This window comes from Catharus ustulatus, chromosome 15, assembly GCF_009819885.2.
Source record: "Catharus ustulatus isolate bCatUst1 chromosome 15, bCatUst1.pri.v2, whole genome shotgun sequence".
Taxonomy (NCBI): domain Eukaryota; kingdom Metazoa; phylum Chordata; class Aves; order Passeriformes; family Turdidae; genus Catharus; species Catharus ustulatus.
The window spans coordinates 2,540,530-2,560,824 of record NC_046235.1 but is presented as its reverse complement, the minus strand read 5'-3'; the positions used below and the strand labels follow the sequence as shown (position 1 = coordinate 2,560,824).

The 20,295-nt window shown below is 55.5% G+C and overlaps 2 protein-coding genes across 2 annotated transcripts; both read left to right on the top strand.

The window, feature by feature from the left end:
• The first annotated feature begins 1,972 nt into the window (after window positions 1-1,972).
• LOC117003309 (protocadherin alpha-6-like) lies at window positions 1,973-4,661 on the top strand. Its single transcript, XM_033073168.1, has one exon. It carries the CDS (start codon window positions 2,058-2,060, stop codon window positions 4,644-4,646), a length of 2,589 nt encoding a protein of 862 aa, XP_032929059.1. The 5' UTR covers window positions 1,973-2,057; the 3' UTR covers window positions 4,647-4,661.
• An 11,717-nt stretch (window positions 4,662-16,378) lies between these two features.
• LOC117003491 (protocadherin alpha-6-like) lies at window positions 16,379-19,062 on the top strand. Its single transcript, XM_033073460.1, has 2 exons — window positions 16,379-18,248; window positions 18,316-19,062. Exons 1-2 carry the CDS (start codon window positions 16,464-16,466, stop codon window positions 19,060-19,062), a joined length of 2,532 nt encoding a protein of 843 aa, XP_032929351.1. The 5' UTR covers window positions 16,379-16,463.
• The last annotated feature ends 1,233 nt before the right edge of the window (window positions 19,063-20,295 follow it).

The following is a 20,295-nucleotide window of genomic DNA, read 5'->3' as shown; positions in this document are numbered from 1 at the left end:
ATGTCAATGTGTTGGTAACATTGGACAAAATGTAAAGTGGTGAATTTTTGCAGCTGTCAGGTTGCAGAGTTCGTAGCTGTTGACCATCAGTATGAGGGATAGATTTTCGAGTCTTCTAAGCTGAGTTTGACGTTGTGAGAATGTCCTTAGATTTGCAGGATCTCTCCTGTTTCCCATGTGATAAAAGTGCATGAAATGCATTATGCTCTGTACAGTGATTTAGTGGTTTTTGCTGGATGTGGGGCATTTTCCCCTATTCATCTTCCTCCGAAATCTCTGATAACATAAAAAAAAATGTTCCAGAACCGATTCCCTCCCTTGAAAGTAAATCTTATCTGAAGAAGGAGCCCGGGATGCTTCAGGTAAGTTGCTGCTCCCGAAGGATGAGTCTGAAGGACAGTTGTACCTGTTTTATGTCTTTGGTCATGGATTCTTCATTTTGGATTGACCAAGTGTACTTGGATTTGGAGTTGTACTGAACGATCCTTATGGATGCCTCCCAGTTTAAGAAGTTCTATGATTCCTTTACTGGACCAGCAGAGCACCACTGCCTCCTCTCCTTTCTATCATCTTTGTCCAGACACAGCACAAATAAATACCAGAAGCACGGATGAAAAAGTGACCCTAAAACATTTCTCAGAGTGGATGTGTAGGGAGTCGGGAGTGTGTTACCAGAGGAAACGACACAGATAAAATGACTTAGTTGCCTTTATCCTGTGGATCTTGGGTACACAGAGGCATTTCAAGGGGGTAATGCCCCTGGGGCTGGGCATTCTTGCTGTGTTTTTTTGACTGGCGCGCCTGTTGTACGAAGACAGAAATTTCCATTCATCATGCATGTTGCAAATGAGGCATCATATGAAGAGTATTTGGGAGCTGTGGTTGTTCTGTATTTTTTCACCATTCAGGAAGGATTGTTGTTCTTAGCCATGATGGTTTCACCCCTGAAGAACAGATTGTCCTGTGTTGTTTGTGCATGGTGAATTCTATTTGCACTAATGTCAAAGTACCTAAGGATTTGGCCTGGTTTTCAGAGAGCTGTGAATTCTCTCTCCGGAGACGATGGGACCTGAAGACTGTGGTTTCCATGCAGAAGGTGAGGTGAAAGATCACTGTGTCAGCCTGGCATAGACTGGAAATGAGCAGGAAGTTTGTTCCTTGAGTGTAGAGATGAAACAACACAGCAGAGAGGAACGGGAACTGTTCCCCATGGCGTGTTCGTGCTTCATGGGGAGGGTGATGTAATCACTTGGAACGATACATTGATTACTGAGACACAGAAGGGAAGATAGAAGATGAGTGTGCGTGGTATAAGGACAGTGAAGAGAAGGAAGGAAAGATTCCAGGAAGGACTGGAGTGTTTACTGGTATGCCACAGATGCTCTCACTATACACAAGAAAGGAAGGAGAACAAGTAAGGAGGACCTAAGTTGACAGAGAGGAGAAAGACAGAAGATGCTATGAAGGAAGTAATTAAGAATGGAAGATGAGAAAGAGGAGAAAGAAAACAAGAGTAAAGGAGATGAGCGGTATGCAATGAGCTTACCTGTAATCGCTGGGTGAAGCTGGTTCACAAGAGCCTTTGCCTGAATTAGAATATTCTGTGGTCTTACAATAGTGCCATGTAAATCGAGTTGGTGCATCCGGCTGGTTTTTTTCTGCTGTCTGGTTCCGAATGCTTCATGCGAGTTATCAGAATAGGTAAAGAGGAGGGAAAAGAAGGGGGGGAAAAAGAAAGCAATAATCGGAGGAATAAACTGAAAGACGAGCACGGTTGGAAGAGAAAAAGCAGAGGAGCTGGCCGTGACGGTCGCGGAGTGTGTGAGGCGGCGGAGCAGCGCACGGTGTCGCTGCAGGCTCAGGAACGGCGTGTGGGCGGCTCCGCCCCGGTGCGGCGGAGAGCCCGGCTGTGAGCGCGGGGGGGCGGCGCGGGCCGGGCAGCAGAGCCGGTGCGTCCGGGCGGCGGCGGGGAGCCGTGCGGGGCCCGGGCCGGGGCCGGCGGGCACAGCAAGAGCGGCAGAGCTGCAGCGGCGGAGGCGAGAGCAGCGGCGGCAGGGATGGGCGAGCGTTGTTGTGCGGTGCTGCGGGTGCTGGTGCTGCAGGCGGCCTGGGCGCTGGCGGGCGGGCAGGTGCGCTACTCGGTGCCGGAGGAAGCCAAGGCCGGCACGATGGTGGGCCGTCTGGCGCAGGACCTGGGCCTGGAGGCGGGCGAGGCGGAGGCGCGGCGGCTGCGGCTGGTGGCGCAGGGCCGGCGGGCGAGCGTGGAGGTGAGCGGGGCGAGCGGCGCGCTGCTGGTGAGCTCGCGGCTCGACCGGGAGGAGCTGTGCGGCAAGAGCGCGCCGTGCGCGCTGCGCCTGGAGGTGCTGCTGGAGCGGCCGCTGCGCGTCTTCCATGTGCAGCTGGAGGTCACCGACATCAACGACAATGCCCCCATCTTCCCCGCCGCCCGAAAAAACCTCAGCATCGCGGAATTGTCTGTGCCGGGGTCTCGTTTCCCTCTGGAGGGCGCGTCTGATGCGGATATAGGAGCGAATGCACAGCTCTCCTACACACTCAGCCCCAGCGAGCACTTCGCTCTGGATTTACAAAAAACCGATGAGGACGGTGAATCCTTATTCTTGGTGCTTAGGAAATCTCTGGATCGCGAGACGATTCCCGTGCACCGGTTGGTGCTGACGGCGACTGACGGGGGCCGGCCGTCAGAGACGGGCACGATGGAGCTGCTGATCTCGGTGGTGGACGCTAATGACAACGCGCCCCAGTTCAACCAGTCGGTGTATAAAGTGCAGCTGCCGGAAAACGCAGAACGCGGCACTTTGGTGATCAAACTAAATGCCACAGATTTGGATGAGGGGTCGAACAGTAATATTTACTACTCGCTGCAAATCCTTTCCCCGCAGGAAGGAAAAGACGTTTTCGGACTTGAAAGAAACAGCGGAGAGATTCGTCTGACGGGTGACATAGACTTTGAGGAAGTTAATCTCTATCGCCTGCAAGTGGACGCGACAGATAAGGGGACACCGTCGCTCTCGGGTCACTGCAAGGTGGTGCTGGAGGTGCTAGACGTGAACGACAACGCGCCAGAGGTGTGGGTGACGTCGCTGTCGGTGCCGGTGCCGGAGGACGCGTCGGTGGGGACGGTGGTGGCCCTGCTGAGCGTGTCGGACCGAGACTCGGGGGCGAACGGGCGCGTGCGGTGCTGGGTGTGGCCGGCGGCGCCGTTCGGGCTGGAGGCGACGTTCGCGGGCTCGTACTCGCTGGTGCTGCGCGAGGCGCTGGACCGGGAGCGGGTGTCGGAGTACGAGGTGGAGGTGCGTGCGGAGGACGGCGGGGCGCCGGCTCTGGGCGCCAGGCGCGGGCTGCGGGTGCCGGTGTCGGACGTGAACGACAACGCGCCCTTGTTCGCGCAGGCCGTGTACACGGTGCTGGCGCGGGAGAACAACGCGGCGGGCGCGGAGCTGGCGCGGCTGTGGGCGCGGGACCCGGACGAGGCGGGCAACGGGCGCGTGAGCTACTCGGTGTGGGAAGGCGCGGCGGGCGGCGTCGGGGCCGCGGCTGGCAGCGGCTGGCGTGCGGCGTCGAGCTACGTGTCGGTGGACGCGGAGAGCGGGCGCGTGTGGGCGCTGCAGCCCTTGGACTACGAGGAGCTGCAGGTGCTGCAGTTCGAGGTGCGCGCGGTGGACGCGGGGGAGCCGCCGCTGTGCGGCAACGCCACGGTGCAGCTCTTCGTGCTGGACGAGAACGACAACGCGCCGGCGCTGCTGCCGCCCGCGGGCTCGGCACCGGAGGCGGGCGCCGTGGCGGCCGAGGCAGCTTCGTCGTCGTCGTCGTCGTCGTTTGTGGGGCCGGTGTCGGGGTCGGGCACGCTGTGGGCGTGGGCGGCGTGGGGGGCGCCGGCGGGCCAGGTGGTGGCCAAGATCCGCGCCGTGGACGCCGACTCGGGCTACAACGCGTGGCTGCGCTACGAGCTGTGGGAGCCGCGGGCCAAGGGCCCGTTCCGCGTGGGGCTCTACAGCGGCGAGGTGAGCACGGCGCGGCCGCTGGACGAGGCGGACGGCGCTCGCCACACGCTGCTGATCGTCGTGCGCGACCACGGCGAGCCGGCGCGCTCGGCCACGGCCACGCTCAGCGTGTCGCTGCTCGAGGCCAACGAGGCGGCGCTGGCCGCGGGATCTTCCTTGGCGTCGTCAGGGTCAGGGTCGCGGTCGGCGGTGGGCGTGGATGTGGGCGGCGCTGCGGCCAGCGCGGCGACCAACGTGTGGCTGGTGGTGGCGATCTGCGCCGTGTCGAGCCTGTTCCTGCTGGCGCTGGTGCTGTACGGGGCGTCGCGCTGGGCGCCGCGGGCGGCCGTGCTCTCGGGGCCCGGGCCCACGACGCTCGTGTGCGCCAGCGAAGTGGGCAGCTGGTCGTACTCGCAGCGCCACAGCCGCAGCCTGTGCGTGGCGGACGGCGCGGCCAAGAGCGACCTCATGGTTTTCAGCCCCAACTTCCCTCCGCCGCCGCCCGGCGCCGCGCCCAAGGACACGCAGCCGGAGCCCTCCGCTCTCCTCCACACGGTCAGTGCGTCTTCCTTCGTTTCCTCTGCTCTTTCTCATCCGCCCTCTTGGTATTTGCTGTGTGAGGGGGCGTTCAGTTCCCACGGTTGAAGGACGTTGGTACTTAGCGGGTGTTTAAGGATGGCAGTGACACCTTTTCATCTGTCTCCGCGTCCTTGCTCGAGCGTCGAGAGCTTACTGAGGGGTTCGGGAATGTTGATATGGCAGCAGCCGAGAGCAGTTACTGTAGGCAGATGAGGTTCGGCTCTGTAAATCAGAGTTGTTCTGCTTTAGAATTAAATTAGTTTCCTGTGCGACCAGAGGTGCTCGGAGGTTTGAGATTTGCAGACGACAAGGGGGATCTTATGCTGATGTGTAGCATTTCCACCACGTCGGGTGAAGGAGTTCAAGACAGCCAGCCTGTGGTGGTGACAGACTCGCAGGCGATCTGTAGCGCCTCATTGCCTTTGCTGGCAGTTTGTCGTGCTGGTATTCATTTGCCTTTTTATTGGAATTTTTCCTCCTCTTTTTTAATTGTGGTCATGCACAGGTATGCTGCAAGGTGAAAAATAGATATTCAAGGACAAAACTTCTTTATTGTCGTTTTACTATGAGACTTATTTAGAAGATAGGGTAGTTGTGGCAAAGATTTCATATGATCTTCCTACGATCTTCCAATCATCTTTCTGCAAGTATCGTGTTGTTCTGGTTAGCAGTAGAAAGAATTCAGGGAGTAAATTTTCATCTGAGGTATGTGCTTGAAAAGCGAAATTTTTGTGTTGTTTTCTGGCTGGACGTATTCTGGAGGATTTGCATTTCTGACCAGAGACCTCGCATGAAACACACTGGCTTGTATTGATATTCTTTCAAAATCTGCATCAGCGGTGGCATCATTGGAAATACCTTGGCCATCTCTTCTGTACTGAAAAAAACAAAGCAACAACCCCAAAAATCAAAGAACCACAATACCCCACCAAGTCTCAAATAGCATTCCCCTACACAGTAACTATCACGTGTTAGCCTTGTGCTCTCGCCAGTGCTTCGGGTTTTTTCTCAGAGCATGACATCAATGGCATCACCGTGTAGAGTTGTCCCAATATCACCTTTAGAAAGAGTTTGTCTCCCAGGTCTGCCACGTTTCTATCTGAGATAGCTGCAGCATTACAAAACATGAACTGCCAGCATCAGAGGTTCTGCTGTAATTGCACTGATGATGCCATCCCTGAATTTTTTATGGTGCTGTCACTGCAGAGAGGAGAGGAAAAAACCATTTTGAGCCTTGAGATTGGAAAGGCGGCCGTGGTCTTTGACAAGTGAGTAGGCCCTCACTATTTCCATCTGGAAGGTGACCTTGAGAAGTGGGAAAATATGGTTTTGAGGAAACTGCAAATCCATGGGAAGGCCATGGGTCAGGATGTAAGAAAATACTACGAGATTATTTATATGTTTGTCTTGAGAACATGTCTCAGAGTAGTGAGTGGAGGATGCCTAAAGAGAAGTGTGAAGCAGGATGGGCACAGAATGTTCTTGCCAAGGATCATTTCCCAGGCCCTAGGGATGTGGAGTGGGACACCTTCCTAATCAAGAGACAGTGTGTGATGTTGAAATGCTCACAAATGTTGCATTGAGGTTCTCGGTGTCTTTCATCAGAGACAGTCCCTTGTGCTGCTGCCTGCCTGGTGTAGCCATGCCTTGGTGAGAGCTGGTGAGATGGAGAGTGCTGGATGTTGTCTGATGAGCTGCTTGTTTCAGAAATGCTGTTGTGGAAGGGGAATGCTTCAAGCTGCTCTCCTGGTGTCCAGGTGGCATTCACAGTCATTTTCAGAGCCATTGGTGTTGCCACGATGGTTCCTTGCTCCTCCTCAGGTGGGATTTATAAGGACACATGATGAGACTTGTAATCTTTATGTAATCTCAATTTGCCCTGCTTGTGCACTGCACAGGTGGCCTCAGGAGAGATGATTTGTCCTGATGTCACATAGATCTCCTTCTGGTATTTGCAGGCACAAACCTGCACTGCAGCCCAGCTCTGGTTTCATGTGGAAAATTCTCCCTCTGAACTGCCCTTGTGAGTGCTTTTGTGCTTTGGTATTTGCTGTGGTTCTCTTGATGCTATAAAGATGCGTGGACTGGAATCAGAGTGGTCACAGCTGTAGTCACAGAATCTTCATGAACTCTAAATGCAACTTTGTGGTGTTTGCAGCTGAGATTGCTGAAAAGGAGCAAAGCCCTGGTGGTGAGCAGGCAGGTGGGGAGAGCCTGCCAGATGCTGGGCGTCTTTGCTGCTCTCAGTGTGCTCTCTATGCCCAATCAGGAGGGAAGGTGAGGATGTACAAGGATCAAATCACACACAGGGCAGAGTTTACAGCTGGGTCATCTTGCTTGGTTCTAGCAATGTTTGATATTTTGGCAGTGATCCTGCCTGTGGCACTAAACAGGGCCTAGACCCATGAGGTGGGGAGGGTGAGTTTGGGTGGGGAAGAGTTGCAGAAGACAAATGTGGGTACTGGGTAGAACAAAATGTGTCCCCTTGGGGAGGAGTTGTGGGGTTCTCATTTCACCTGGGATGGGATAAAGAATAGAGGCAGCAAACCTCGTGAAAATCCCATGTGCCTAGGTCTGCTCCTCTGCGATTTTGTCAGGACGTCCAGTAGTTCTGCACATTCTTGTGCTCTCTCCTTCCCTGTAACATTGCTGCTTGTGACACTACGTGGCATTCATGCCTGATAATGCTTGTATTTTGTGGACTGTTGTTGGTCAAACAGAAGGTTATTGAAATTTGTACCACCACGCCAGCCTGCTTGGAACATTACCTCGATTACTTCCCTGGTCTTGGTCTTGCTAGGGAGATGGAGTTGCTGGTAACATGAAGGGACACCGTCCCTTACAACCAATACTCCTGGAGTTTCTTGTTCTGACAAAGCGAACAGCGATGCTGCAGGTAAGTTGCTGGTAGCTGAAGAAGGCGTGTGTGAGAGGCAAATGTACTTTGGTTCTTGTGCAGCTGTGGTATCTTCATATGGGATCGACTAAATTGCCTGTGGGTTCGGAGCAGCACTGCCTGCTCTCTTTCCTTTCCCGTTGCTGCCTGGCTCGAGGTGCACACGTGGAAGCAAGGCCAGATGGAGAAGTGACATGAATGCATTGTTTGGGGTAGATGTTGTTGGGCATGCACAGATATTCTCATTGGCAGTACTGTGGTGTTACATTTGTGGCTTTGGGTCGGATTTGCATGTGGAACATGAGTCAGGAGGAAGAGCTCCACGAGGACTGCTTTGTATTTGTGATGTCATTGTGCTTTTGTGACGCTGGAGGAGCGTTGTGCTGGGCTGTGATGGGTTTGAGTTCCCGAATGAGAGACTCGTCAGGGCTGTTTGGAATCGTTGGAGCCTCTTTCATTGGATGCCTCAGCAACTTCTTTGGTTTTCTTGGCAGAGGTTGGGGGAACCTGTTGTGATGTAGCAGAGCTGTTCCTTGCCATCTGACTTCCTTACTGTGCTATTGCAGCTTGTTGAGAGGACTGGAAGCTGGTGAATGTGGCCTTTACTCTAATGGGCGGCGAATTTGCAGGTGCATGGGCGGGAGGTAAGCAGAAATGTTCTTTGTTCCCTATGCAAAAGGATCGGTGGTTGTAGGGGAGAGAAATGAGTGCTCTGGTTCAAGTGTATATCCGTGATATGTGACAGGGGTGCTGTAGACAGCTTTAATATATTTTGTTGAAGGTAAAAAATGAACAACGTTATAAGCAGAAAATTTGGAAGGGAATGTCAAGGCGCAAGGAATGAAAAAAGAAAAGAAAGAGAAAGGAAGACAGAGGGGGAAAAGAGCAAGGAAGTAGAAAGAAAGTGATACAAAATTTAAATATAGAATTTAAGAAATCAGTGTCAAAAAAAAGAATGAAATCTTTTCCCAAATGACATTGACATAGTTCATTGTGAGAACGTGTAAAACCTTTTGGCTTATGAGAGAAAGCAGTAGAACAGTGTGGAATCAGAAGAGGAGGGGGCAAAATAAGACAGGAAGGAGTAAGAAGGTGAAGATAGGAATAAAATTAAGAAGGAAAGAGAGACAACAGAAGGGAAAAAAGAAGTAGCAAATGGAAGTAATGGAAATGAAATGGTAGAAAATGAAAAAAAGAAAGCAGGAATTTTATGCAAGTATAAATAAAAACAGAAGGAAATGAAGGAAGAAAAGTACAGGAGAGAACAATAGAAATGACAAAACAGGAGATGACCACAACGCGGCTACCTCTGCCGACAGAGGTGGAGTCGGTACCAAACAAGACTCCATCATGGCCAGAGCATCACGTTCTGGCGCTGAAGACTCCGATTTTGATGGTCTGTGCCGCGGCGCCGAGATTACTGACACCATTCAGGTAAGGATAAAAAAGTGGAGGATGGATAAAGAAGAGGAAGAGAGTAAACAATGGGGAACGACAGGACAATGATGAAGAAGAAAGAGAAGAAGAAAAAAGACGGTGGAAAGAACAGAAAAAGGAAACGAAACGACTAAAAAGAGGGAATTGAATGAAAAAAAGCAAAATGAAATCAGAAAGAAAAAGTTAGAACAACACATGAAGAATGGTCTGCAAGGGAACAGCGAGCGATACGAAAAATGAATGAGAAAGAATCAGAAATGGAAGAAACTGCGCAGTAGATGACCATCCACGGAGCAGAGGCAGAGGTGATGTGGCGGATCGTGTGAGGCGGCAGAGCAGCGCACGGTGTCGCTGCAGGCTCAGGAACGGCGTGTGGGCGGCTCCGCCCCGGTGCGGCGGAGAGCCCGGCTGTGAGCGCGGGGGGGCGGCGCGGGCCGGGCAGCAGAGCCGGTGCGACCGGGCGGCGGCGGGGAGCCGTGCGGGGCCCGGGCCGGGGCCGGCGGGCACAGCAAGAGCGGCAGAGCTGCAGCGGCGGAGGCGAGAGCAGCGGCGGCAGGGATGGGCGAGCGTTGCTGTGCGGTGCTGCGGGTGCTGGTGCTGCAGGCGGCCTGGGCGCTGGCGGGCGGGCAGGTGCGCTACTCGGTGCCGGAGGAAGCCAAGGCCGGCACGGTGGTGGGCCGTCTGGCGCAGGACCTGGGCCTGGAGGCGGGCGAGGCGGAGGCGCGGCGGCTGCGGCTGGTGGCGCAGGGCCGGCGGGCGAGCGTGGAGGTGAGCGGGGCGAGCGGCGCGCTGCTGGTGAGCTCGCGGCTCGACCGGGAGGAGCTGTGCGGCAAGAGCGCGCCGTGCGCGCTGCGCCTGGAGGTGCTGCTGGAGCGGCCGCTGCGCGTCTTCCATGTGCAGCTGGAGGTCACCGACATCAACGACAATGCCCCCATCTTCCCCGCCGCCCGAAAAAACCTCAGCATCGCGGAATTGTCTGTGCCGGGGTCTCGTTTCCCTCTGGAGGGCGCGTCGGATGCGGATATCGGAGCGAACGCGCAGCTCTCCTACACACTCAGCCCCAGCGAATATTTTAGCTTGGAAATGAAATCCAAAGATGAAAATAAGATCGCCGTACTACTGGTACTCACAAAAGCGTTGGACCGCGAGACGATTCCCGTGCACCGGTTGGTGCTGACGGCGACTGACGGGGGCCGGCCGTCTCTGACAGGCACCATGGAGCTGGTGATCTCGGTGGTGGACGCAAACGACAATGCGCCCCAGTTTAACCAGTCGGTGTACAAAGTGCAGCTGCCGGAAAATACGGTCCCAGGAACCGTATTTTTCCAGCTAACAGCTACAGACAAAGATGAGGGAATTAATCGAGAAATATACTATGCTTTTAGCGACGGGATTTCTGCTAAAATTCAGGACCTTTTCAAAATTGACGAGAAGCTCGGGGAAATACGGACTGTCGGAGAACTGGACTTCGAGGATATTCAATCGTATGACCTGGAGATCGAAGCGAGAGATAAAGGGACGCCTCCGCTTTCGGGTCACTGCAGCCTGGTGCTAGAAGTTGTGGACGTGAACGACAACGCGCCGGAGGTGTGGGTGACGTCGCTGTCGGTGCCGGTGCCGGAGGACGCGTCGGTGGGGACGGTGGTGGCCCTGCTGAGCGTGTCGGACCGAGACTCGGGGGCGAACGGGCGCGTGCGGTGCTGGGTGTGGCCGGCGGCGCCGTTCGGGCTGGAGGCGACGTTCGCGGGCTCGTACTCGCTGGTGCTGCGCGAGGCGCTGGACCGGGAGCGGGTGTCGGAGTACGAGGTGGAGGTGCGTGCGGAGGACGGCGGGGCGCCGGCGCTGGGCGCCAGGCGCGGGCTGCGGGTGCCGGTGTCGGACGTGAACGACAACGCGCCCTTGTTCGCGCAGGCCGTGTACACGGTGCTGGCGCGGGAGAACAACGCGGCGGGCGCGGAGCTGGCGCGGCTGTGGGCGCGAGACCCGGACGAGGCGGGCAACGGGCGCGTGAGCTACTCGGTGTGGGAGGGCGCGGCGGGCGGCGTTGGGGCCGCGGCTGGCAGCGGCTGGCGTGCGGCGTCGAGCTACGTGTCGGTGGACGCGGAGAGCGGGCGCGTGTGGGCGCTGCAGCCCTTGGACTACGAGGAGCTGCAGGTGCTGCAGTTCGAGGTGCGCGCGGTGGACGCGGGGGAGCCGCCGCTGTGCGGCAACGCCACGGTGCAGCTCTTCGTGCTGGACGAGAACGACAACGCGCCGGCGCTGCTGCCGCCCGCGGGCTCGGCGCCGGAGGCGGGCGCCGTGGCGGCCGAGGCAGCCTCCTCATCGTCGTCGTCGTCGTTTGTGGGGCCGGTGTCGGGGTCGGGCACGCTGTGGGCGTGGGCGGCGTGGGGGGCGCCGGCGGGCCAGGTGGTGGCCAAGATCCGCGCCGTGGACGCCGACTCGGGCTACAACGCGTGGCTGCGCTACGAGCTGTGGGAGCCGCGGGCCAAGGGCCCGTTCCGCGTGGGGCTCTACAGCGGCGAGGTGAGCACGGCGCGGCCGCTCGACGAGGCGGACGGCGCTCGCCACACGCTGCTGATCGTCGTGCGCGACCACGGCGAGCCGGCGCGCTCGGCCACGGCCACGCTCAGCGTGTCGCTGCTCGAGGCCAACGAGGCGGCGCTGGCCGCGGGATCCTCGGCGTCGTCGTCAGGGTCAGGGTCGCGGTCGGCGGTGGGCGTGGATGTGGGCGGCGCTGCGGCCAGCGCGGCGACCAACGTGTGGCTGGTGGTGGCGATCTGCGCCGTGTCGAGCCTGTTCCTGCTGGCGCTGGTGCTGTACGGGGCGTCGCGCTGGGCGCCGCGGGCGGCCGTGCTCTCGGGGCCCGGGCCCACGACGCTCGTGTGCGCCAGCGAAGTGGGCAGCTGGTCGTACTCGCAGCGCCACAGCCGCAGCCTGTGCGTGGCGGACGGCGCGGCCAAGAGCGACCTCATGGTTTTCAGCCCCAACTTCCCTCCGCCGCCGCCCGGCGCCGCGCCCAAGGACACGCAGCCGGAGCCCTCCGCTCTCCTTCTCACGGTCAGTGACACTGCCTTGCTCATCTGTCTCCCCCTTCGCCGTCTGTTTCGTCCTAGGCTCATTATTTCCTGCCCCCTTGGTAATTCCTCCTTGTAACGAGGCTCCGCCCCCCCAGTCTGAGGGCGGTGGGTGTATAAGAATATTAAAGGGATTTTGCCATCTATCTCTGTGTCCTTCCCGAATTTCGCAATTTGTTGTTATGTGGAAGCAGAAATAAAGTACCGTTGCATCCCAGTGCACTCACCATGCACAGCTGAGTGTAACTGCGTTGGGCAGGAGTTGTGTCCTAGAATGAAATCAGTGGCAGTTTCAGTGAGAGGTGCCCCGAGTTGCAGCTTTGCAGGCAACCCTCCTCATTGTGTGTAGTGTTTCAGTGTGAGCTTGGGGTAGGAATACAAAACACGTTGTTGTGGAAACAGTCCCCCGATCATTTTGTATTGACTTTACGGCTTTGCTGACTTCTGACCACGTTGTTATTAGTTCTGGATCTTTATTAAAACCTCTCCTCTTTCATTTTCCTTGTAAGAAAAATGACACAAATTTACACTTGGAACTTGAAATACTTGGTTCCCTGTGCAACCAACAACTCTGCATTTAGGTTCTATCATCAGACTCATCAAGAAAGTAGGAAAGTCAGTATTGGCTTCTACTATAATCTTTTTCCTTGCATCTTTTTATTCCCGTAAAGGTAGGAAACTGTAGCATGCTTTTTTGAAGTGATTGTGGCAGTGGCAGAGGAAGGCATTGATTTATTTTTTTAAATGTGACCTTGAGCAGAGGGATGAGTTAGCTAATGAAGGTGGGATTCATTGGGAAGGCCATGGGCTATGTCTTAAGACAGGAATGAATTCGGATATTTTTGTTTTGAGAACTCATAAAGGACACCTATAATGAATGAGGGATACCTGGAAAAAACTGTGAGGCAGGAGGGGCACAGGGTGCTTCTGCATGGGATCCATTGCAAGGCTCTCAGGTTCTGGAGTTGGAGGCTCTGTGGACCTTGAGGTGCTGTGTGGTATTGAAGTGGCAACAAATGCTTTGAGGTGATGAAGATCTCCTTCCAAATGATGTAATTTGTGCTGCTGCATCGTTACTGTGCAAAATGTGTTGGTCAGAGGGAAGTCAATGCTGAATATTGTTTGATGAAGCACTTCCCTCTTCTGTTGAGAAAGGCATTGTTGGAGGGCAGGACGTCAGCTCGCTGGAGTTCCTGTGTAGGGGTGCACGTCTGGAGCAGCTTCCTCATGTCTTGGTTTTGAGATGATGGCTCCTTTCTCCTTCTCAAGTGGCATTTGCAGGAGGATGTGATGGGGAGGAGGATATAATGCATGTGTGCCACATTTCTTCAACCTGTGCCTTGCTGGATCAGCCTCAGTAGAAATGGGGTGTCCCCTTGTCATGTTCAATGCTTATACCTGCACAAGCACAGCAAACCTTCCAGAGCAGCCCAGCTCTGATATTATCATAGAAATTCTACTGCCACATTCTCCCCCAAAACTGATATTGTGAATGTGCTTTTGCTTCAGCATTTGGTGTGGTTCTCTCAAGACCAAATTACCCTGGACCAGGATCAGAGCTTTCACTCTGATCATAGAGTTTTTAACATCTCTCATGTGTAGTTCTGTGGTGCAAAAACATCAGTTCCATCTGAGATTGCTGAAAAAGCATAGAACATTCAGAGCAAATTTCATGGAGACATTCTGCTGGACATTTTGCCATTTGTTTATCCCTTCTTAATTTCTTTCTGCCAATTGTGGGGGAAGATGGGGATGTATGAAAGCCTGGATCGAGCTCAGAATGGGTTTTATTGCTCAACCAAGCTGTTGTGTTGCAGTTTGGCTGCTGCAGCTGCAATTCTCTGAGTGGCATGGAGTGTTGCTTGGGTCTTCTGTCATGGGGAGGGTGAGTTTGAGTAGAGAAGTTTCTTTACTGAGGAAATGTTGATGCTGTGTAGCATATGCACGATCACTGGGGAAGAAAGCTCCAACTGCTGATCTGGAGATTAATTTCCCAGAGCATGGGATAGAGGATTCCACTGGAAACCCTTAGAATTCCCCTCTGTCCCTTGAGGTTGCTGGCCTGGGATCCTCTGAGGTCCTTCTGCATTCCTGTGTGTCCTTGGTATTCCCTGTGCTCTTCCAGCCAGATGTCAGGACATCTACCATACACAACTCAGAGCACTTGCTTTTGGAAATACAATATTGGTGAAACAGCAGCATTTCCAAATATCAGTCTTGCTTGGTCAGCCTTCTTTGAAGCTCTCTTTTCTACATCTGTCCTGTTGTCTTGATCGAGAGTGGGGAAAGTTCTGACCATAATTAAGAAGTTGCCAGACGTGATATTTTGATATGGTGGAATGGGATGTTCTAGTTTTCTTCTCATGCTCTACCAAAAAGATTCTTCTTTTGCATTGGCAAGTTGTTGATAAAAGTGGGTGAAATATAAACGGCTGAATATTGGCAGCGGTCAGTTAGCAGAGTTTGCAGCAGTTGACCATCAGTATGAGGGATGGATTTTCCAGTCTTCTAAACTGAGTTTGAAGTTGTGAGAATGTCCTTACATTTGCCGGATCTTTCCGGTTTCACATGTGATAAAAGTGCATGAAATGCATTGTGCTCTGTTCAGTGATTTAGAGACTCAGAATATGGGTCATTTTCACCTATTCATCTTTCCAATAAATCTCTGAAGAGATTTCTCTAGAAGAAAATATGCTTCAGAACTAGTTCACTCCCTTGAAAGTAAACCTTTTCTGAAGAAGGAGCCCGGGATGCTTCAGGTAAGTTGCTGTTCCCGAAGGATGAGTCTGAAGGACAGTTGTACCGTTTTTATATCTTTGGTCATGGATTCTTCATTTTGGATTGACCAAGTGTACTTGGATTTGGTGTTGGACTGAATGATCGTAATGGATGCCTCCCAGTTTGAAAAGTTCTGTGATTCCTTTTCTGGATCAGCAGAGCACCACTACCTCCTCTCCTTTCTATCTTCTTTGTCCAGACACAGCATAAATACATAACAGAAGCACGGATGCAAAACTGACCCTAAAACATTTCTTAGAGTGGATGTGTTGGGAGTCGGGCGTCTGTTCCGAGAGCAAACGACACAGATAAAATGACTTTGTTGCCTTTACCCTGTGGATCAGGCTACACAGAGGCATTCCACGGGGGAGATGCCCCTGGGGCTGGGCATTCTTGCTGTGTGTTTCTGACAGTTATGGCCTGCCTGCAGTATGAAGACAGAAATTTCCATTCATCGTGCAGGTGGAAAATGAGGTCTGAAGAATAGTTCTTCATCGAGGCATATGAAGAGTGTTTGGGAGCTGTGCTTGTTCTGTATTTTTTTATCGTTCAGGAAGTATTGGTGTGCTTGGCCATGATGGTTTCACCCCTGAAGAACAGATTGCCCTGTGTTGTTTGTGCTTAGTGAAGCCTGTTTGCACTAAGGTAAAAGTGCCTAGGGATTTGGCTTGGTTTTCAGAGAGCTGTGAATTCTCTCCCCGGAGACGATGGGGCCTGATGAGTGTGGTTTCCTTGCAGAAGGTGAGGTGAAAGATCACTGTGTCAGCCTGGCATAGACTGGAAATGAGCAGGAAGTCTGTTCCTTGAGTGGAGAGATGAAAGAACACAGCAGAGAGGAAGGGGAACTGTTCCCCAAGGCGTGTTGGTGCTCCATGGAGAGGGTGATGTAATCCACGGAAGAATCCATTCATTAATGAGAGAAAGAAGAAGCAAAGAGAGAAGAGACGTTTGTGTGCGTAAGGACACTGAAGAGAAGGAAGGAAAGATTCCAGGAAGAACGGACGAGTTTAGTGGTATGCCACAGATGCTCTCACTGTACACAGGAAGGAAGGAGAACAAGAAAGGAGGATATAAAGGGAGTGAGAGAAGAGAAAGACAGATGCTGATATGAAGGAAGCATTTAAGAATGGAAGATGACAAAGAGGAGAAAGAAAACAGCAAAGGAATAAGCGGTACGCAAGGAGCTTACCTATAATGGCTGGGTGAAGATAGATCTCAAGAGCATTTGCCGGGATTAGAATATTCTGTGGTCTGACAATCATGGAACGTCAGTCGAGTTGGTGGAGCCGAGTAGTTTTTCCTGCTGATTGGCAGCGGAGGCTTCATGCGAGTTACGAGAAGGGGTAAAGAAGAGGGAAAAGAAGAAGAAAAAAAGTAAACAAACAAACGGAGGGATAAAATGAAAGACGAGCACGGTTGGAAGAAAAAAGCAGAGGAGCTGGCCGTAAGGGTCGCGGATCGTATGAGACGGCGGAGCAGCGCACGGTGTCGCTGCAGGCTCAGGAACGGCGTGTGGGCGGCTCCGCCCCGGTGCGGCGGAGAGCCCGGCTGTGAGCGCGGGGGGGCGGCGCGGGCCGGGCAGCAGAGCCGGTGCGTCCGGGCGGCGGCGGGGAGCCGTGCGGGGCCCGGGCCGGGGCCGGCGGGCACAGCAAGAGCGGCAGAGCTGCAGCGGCGGAGGCGAGAGCAGCGGCGGCAGGGATGGGCGAGCGTTGCTGTGCGGTGCTGCGGGTGCTGGTGCTGCAGGCGGCCTGGGCGCTGGCGGGCGGGCAGGTGCGCTACTCGGTGCCGGAGGAAGCCAAGGCCGGCACGGTGGTGGGCCGTCTGGCGCAGGACCTGGGCCTGGAGGCGGGCGAGGCGGAGGCGCGGCGGCTGCGGCTGGTGGCGCAGGGCCGGCGGGCGAGCGTGGAGGTGAGCGGGGCGAGCGGCGCGCTGCTGGTGAGCTCGCGGCTCGACCGGGAGGAGCTGTGCGGCAAGAGCGCGCCGTGCGCGCTGCGCCTGGAGGTGCTGCTGGAGCGGCCGCTGCGCGTCTTCCATGTGCAGCTGGAGGTCACCGACATCAACGACAATGCCCCCATCTTCCCCGCCGCCCGAAAAAACCTCAGCATCGCGGAATTCAACACCTTGCCGGGGTCTCGTTTCCCTCTGGAGAGCGCGTCGGATGCGGATATCGGAACGAACGCGCAGTTCTCCTACACACTCAGCCCCAGCGAGCATTTTTCTGTGGATTTGCAAAAATCCAACGATGGAAATATTGAACTTGAACTCGTATTAACGAAATCTCTGGACCGTGAGACGATTCCCGTGCACCGGTTGGTGCTAACGGCGACTGACGGGGGCCGGCCGTCTTTGACGGGGACAATGGAGCTGGTGATCTCGGTGGTGGACGCAAACGACAACGCGCCCCAGTTCAACCAGTCGGTGTATAAAGTGGCGCTGCCGGAGAACGCTACAGAGGGGACGCTGGTGACGCGGGTTAATGCCACAGATGCGGACGAGGGAATTAACAGTGAGGTGACATATGCCGTGACGAACATCATTCCTCCGAGTGGAAGAGATGTGATTTCCATCAATGCCAAGACAGGGGAAATCCGCCTCACTGGCGCTCTCGACTTCGAGGAAGTTAGTGTATTTAATTTTCGTATTGAAGCGAGAGACCAAGGAACACCATCGCTGTCGGGTCACTGCAAGGTGGTACTGGAAGTGCTGGATGTGAACGACAACACGCCGGAGGTGTGGGTGACGTCGCTGTCGGTGCCGGTGCCGGAGGACGCGTCGGTGGGGACGGTGGTGGCTCTGCTGAGCGTGTCGGACCGAGACTCGGGGGTGAACGGGCGCGTGCGGTGCTGGGTGTGGCCGGCGGCGCCGTTCGGGCTGGAGGCGACGTTCGCGGGCTCGTACTCGCTGGTGCTGCGCGAGGCGCTGGACCGGGAGCGGGTGTCGGAGTACGAGGTGGAGGTGCGTGCGGAGGACGGCGGGGCGCCGGCGCTGGGCGCCAGGCGCGGGCTGCGGGTGCCGGTGTCGGACGTGAACGACAACGCGCCCTTGTTCGCGCAGGCCGTGTACACGGTGCTGGCACGGGAGAACAACGCGGCGGGCGCGGAGCTGGCGCGGCTGTGGGCGCGGGACCCGGACGAGGCGGGCAACGGGCGCGTGAGCTACTCGGTGTGGGAGGGCGCGGCGGGCGGCGTTGGGGCCGCGGCTGGCAGCGGCTGGCGTGCGGCGTCGAGCTACGTGTCGGTGGACGCGGAGAGCGGGCGCGTGTGGGCGCTGCAGCCCTTGGACTACGAGGAGCTGCAGGTGCTGCAGTTCGAGGTGCGCGCGGTGGACGCGGGGGAGCCGCCGCTGTGCGGCAACGCCACGGTGCAGCTCTTCGTGCTGGACGAGAACGACAACGCGCCGGCGCTGCTGCCGCCCGCGGGCTCGGCGCCGGAGGCGGGCGCCGTGGCGGCCGAGGCAGCCTCGTCATCGTCGTCGTCGTCGTTGGTGGGGCCGGTGTCGGGGTCGGGCACGCTGTGGGCGTGGGCGGCGTGGGGGGGCGCCGGCGGGCCAGGTGGTGGCCAAGATCCGTGCCGTGGACGCCGACTCGGGCTACAACGCGTGGCTGCGCTACGAGCTGTGGGAGCCGCGGGCCAAGGGCCCGTTCCGCGTGGGGCTCTACAGCGGCGAGGTGAGCACGGCGCGGCCGCTCGACGAGGCGGACGGCGCTCGCCACACGCTGCTGATCGTCGTGCGCGACCACGGCGAGCCGGCGCGCTCGGCCACGGCCACGCTCAGCGTGTCGCTGCTCGAGGCCAACGAGGCGGCGCTGGCCGCGGGATCTTCCTTGGCGTCGTCAGGGTCAGGGTCGCGGTCGGCGGTGGGCGTGGATGTGGGCGGCGCTGCGGCCAGCGCGGCGACCAACGTGTGGCTGGTGGTGGCGATCTGCGCCGTGTCGAGCCTGTTCCTGCTGGCGCTGGTGCTGTACGGGGCGTCGCGCTGGGCGCCGCGGGCGGCCGTGCTCTCGGGGCCCGGGCCCACGACGCTCGTGTGCGCCAGCGAAGTGGGCAGCTGGTCGTACTCGCAGCGCCACAGCCGCAGCCTGTGCGTGGCGGACGGCGCGGCCAAGAGCGACCTCATGGTTTTCAGCCCCAACTTCCCTCCGCCGCCGCCCGGCGCCGCGCCCAAGGACACGCAGCCGGAGCCCTCCGCTCTCCTCCACACGGTCAGTGACACTGCCTTGCTCATCTCTCTCCCCCTTCGCCGCCTAGTTCGTCTTCTGCTCATTGTCTGTCGCCCCCTGGGTAGTTCTTGCTCGTAATAATGCTCCGCCCCCGCAGTCTGAGGGCGGTGGGTGTATAAGAATGTTAAAGGGACTTTGCTCTCTACCGCTGTGTCCATCCCGAATTTCGCAATTTGTTGTTATGTAGAAGCAGAAATAAAGTATCATGGCATCCCAGAGCACTCAGCATGCACAGCTGAGTGTAACTGCGTTGGGCAGGAGTTGTGTCCTAGAATGAAATCAGTGGCAGTTTCAGTGAGAGGTGCCCCGAGCTGCTGCTTTGCAGGCAGCTCTCTTCATTGTGTGTAGTGTTTCAGTGTGAGCTTGGGGTAGGAATACAAAACACGTTGTTGTGGAAACAGTCCCCCGATCACTTTGTATTGACTTTACGGCTTTGCTGACTTCTGACCATGTTGTTATTAGTTCTGGATCTTTATTAAAACCTCTCCTCTTTCATTTTCCTTGTAAGAGAAATGACACAAATTTACACTTGGAACTTGAAATACTTGGTTCCCTGTGGAACCAACAACTCTGCATTTAGGTTCTATCATCAGACTCATCAAGAAAGTAGGAAAGTCAGTATTGGCTTTTACTATAATCTTTTTCATTGCATCTTTTTATTCCCGTAAAGGCACGAATCTGTAGCATGTTTATTGAAGTGATTTTGGCAGTGACAGAGGAAGGCATTGATTTATTTTTTTTTATGTGACCTTGAGCAGAGGGATGAGTCGCCTAAGGAAGGTGGGATTCATTGGGAAGGCCATGGGCCATGTTTAAGACAGGAATGAGTGAGGATGTGCTTGTCTTGAGAATTCATGAAGGATACCTGTGATGAATCAGGGATACCTGGAGAAAACTGTGAGGCAGCAGGGGCACAGGGTGCTTCTGCATGGGATCCATTGCAAGGCTCTCAGGTTCTGGAGTTGGAGTCTTTGTGGACCTTGAGGTGCTGTGTGGTATTGAAGTGGCAACAAATGCTTTGAGGTGATGAAGATCTCCTTCCAAAGGATGTAATTTTTGCTGCTGCATCGTTACTGTGCAAAATGTGTTGGTCAGAGGAAACGCAATGCTGAATATTGTTTGATGAAGCATTTCCCTCTTCTTTTGAGATGGGCATTGATGGAGGGCAGGACTTCAGCTCGCTGGAGTTCCTGTGTAGGGGTGCACGTCTGGAGCAGCTTCCTCATGACTTGGTTTTGAGATGATGGCTCCTTTCTCCTTCTCAAGTGGCATTTGCAGGATGTGATGGGGAGGAGGTTATAATGTGTTTGC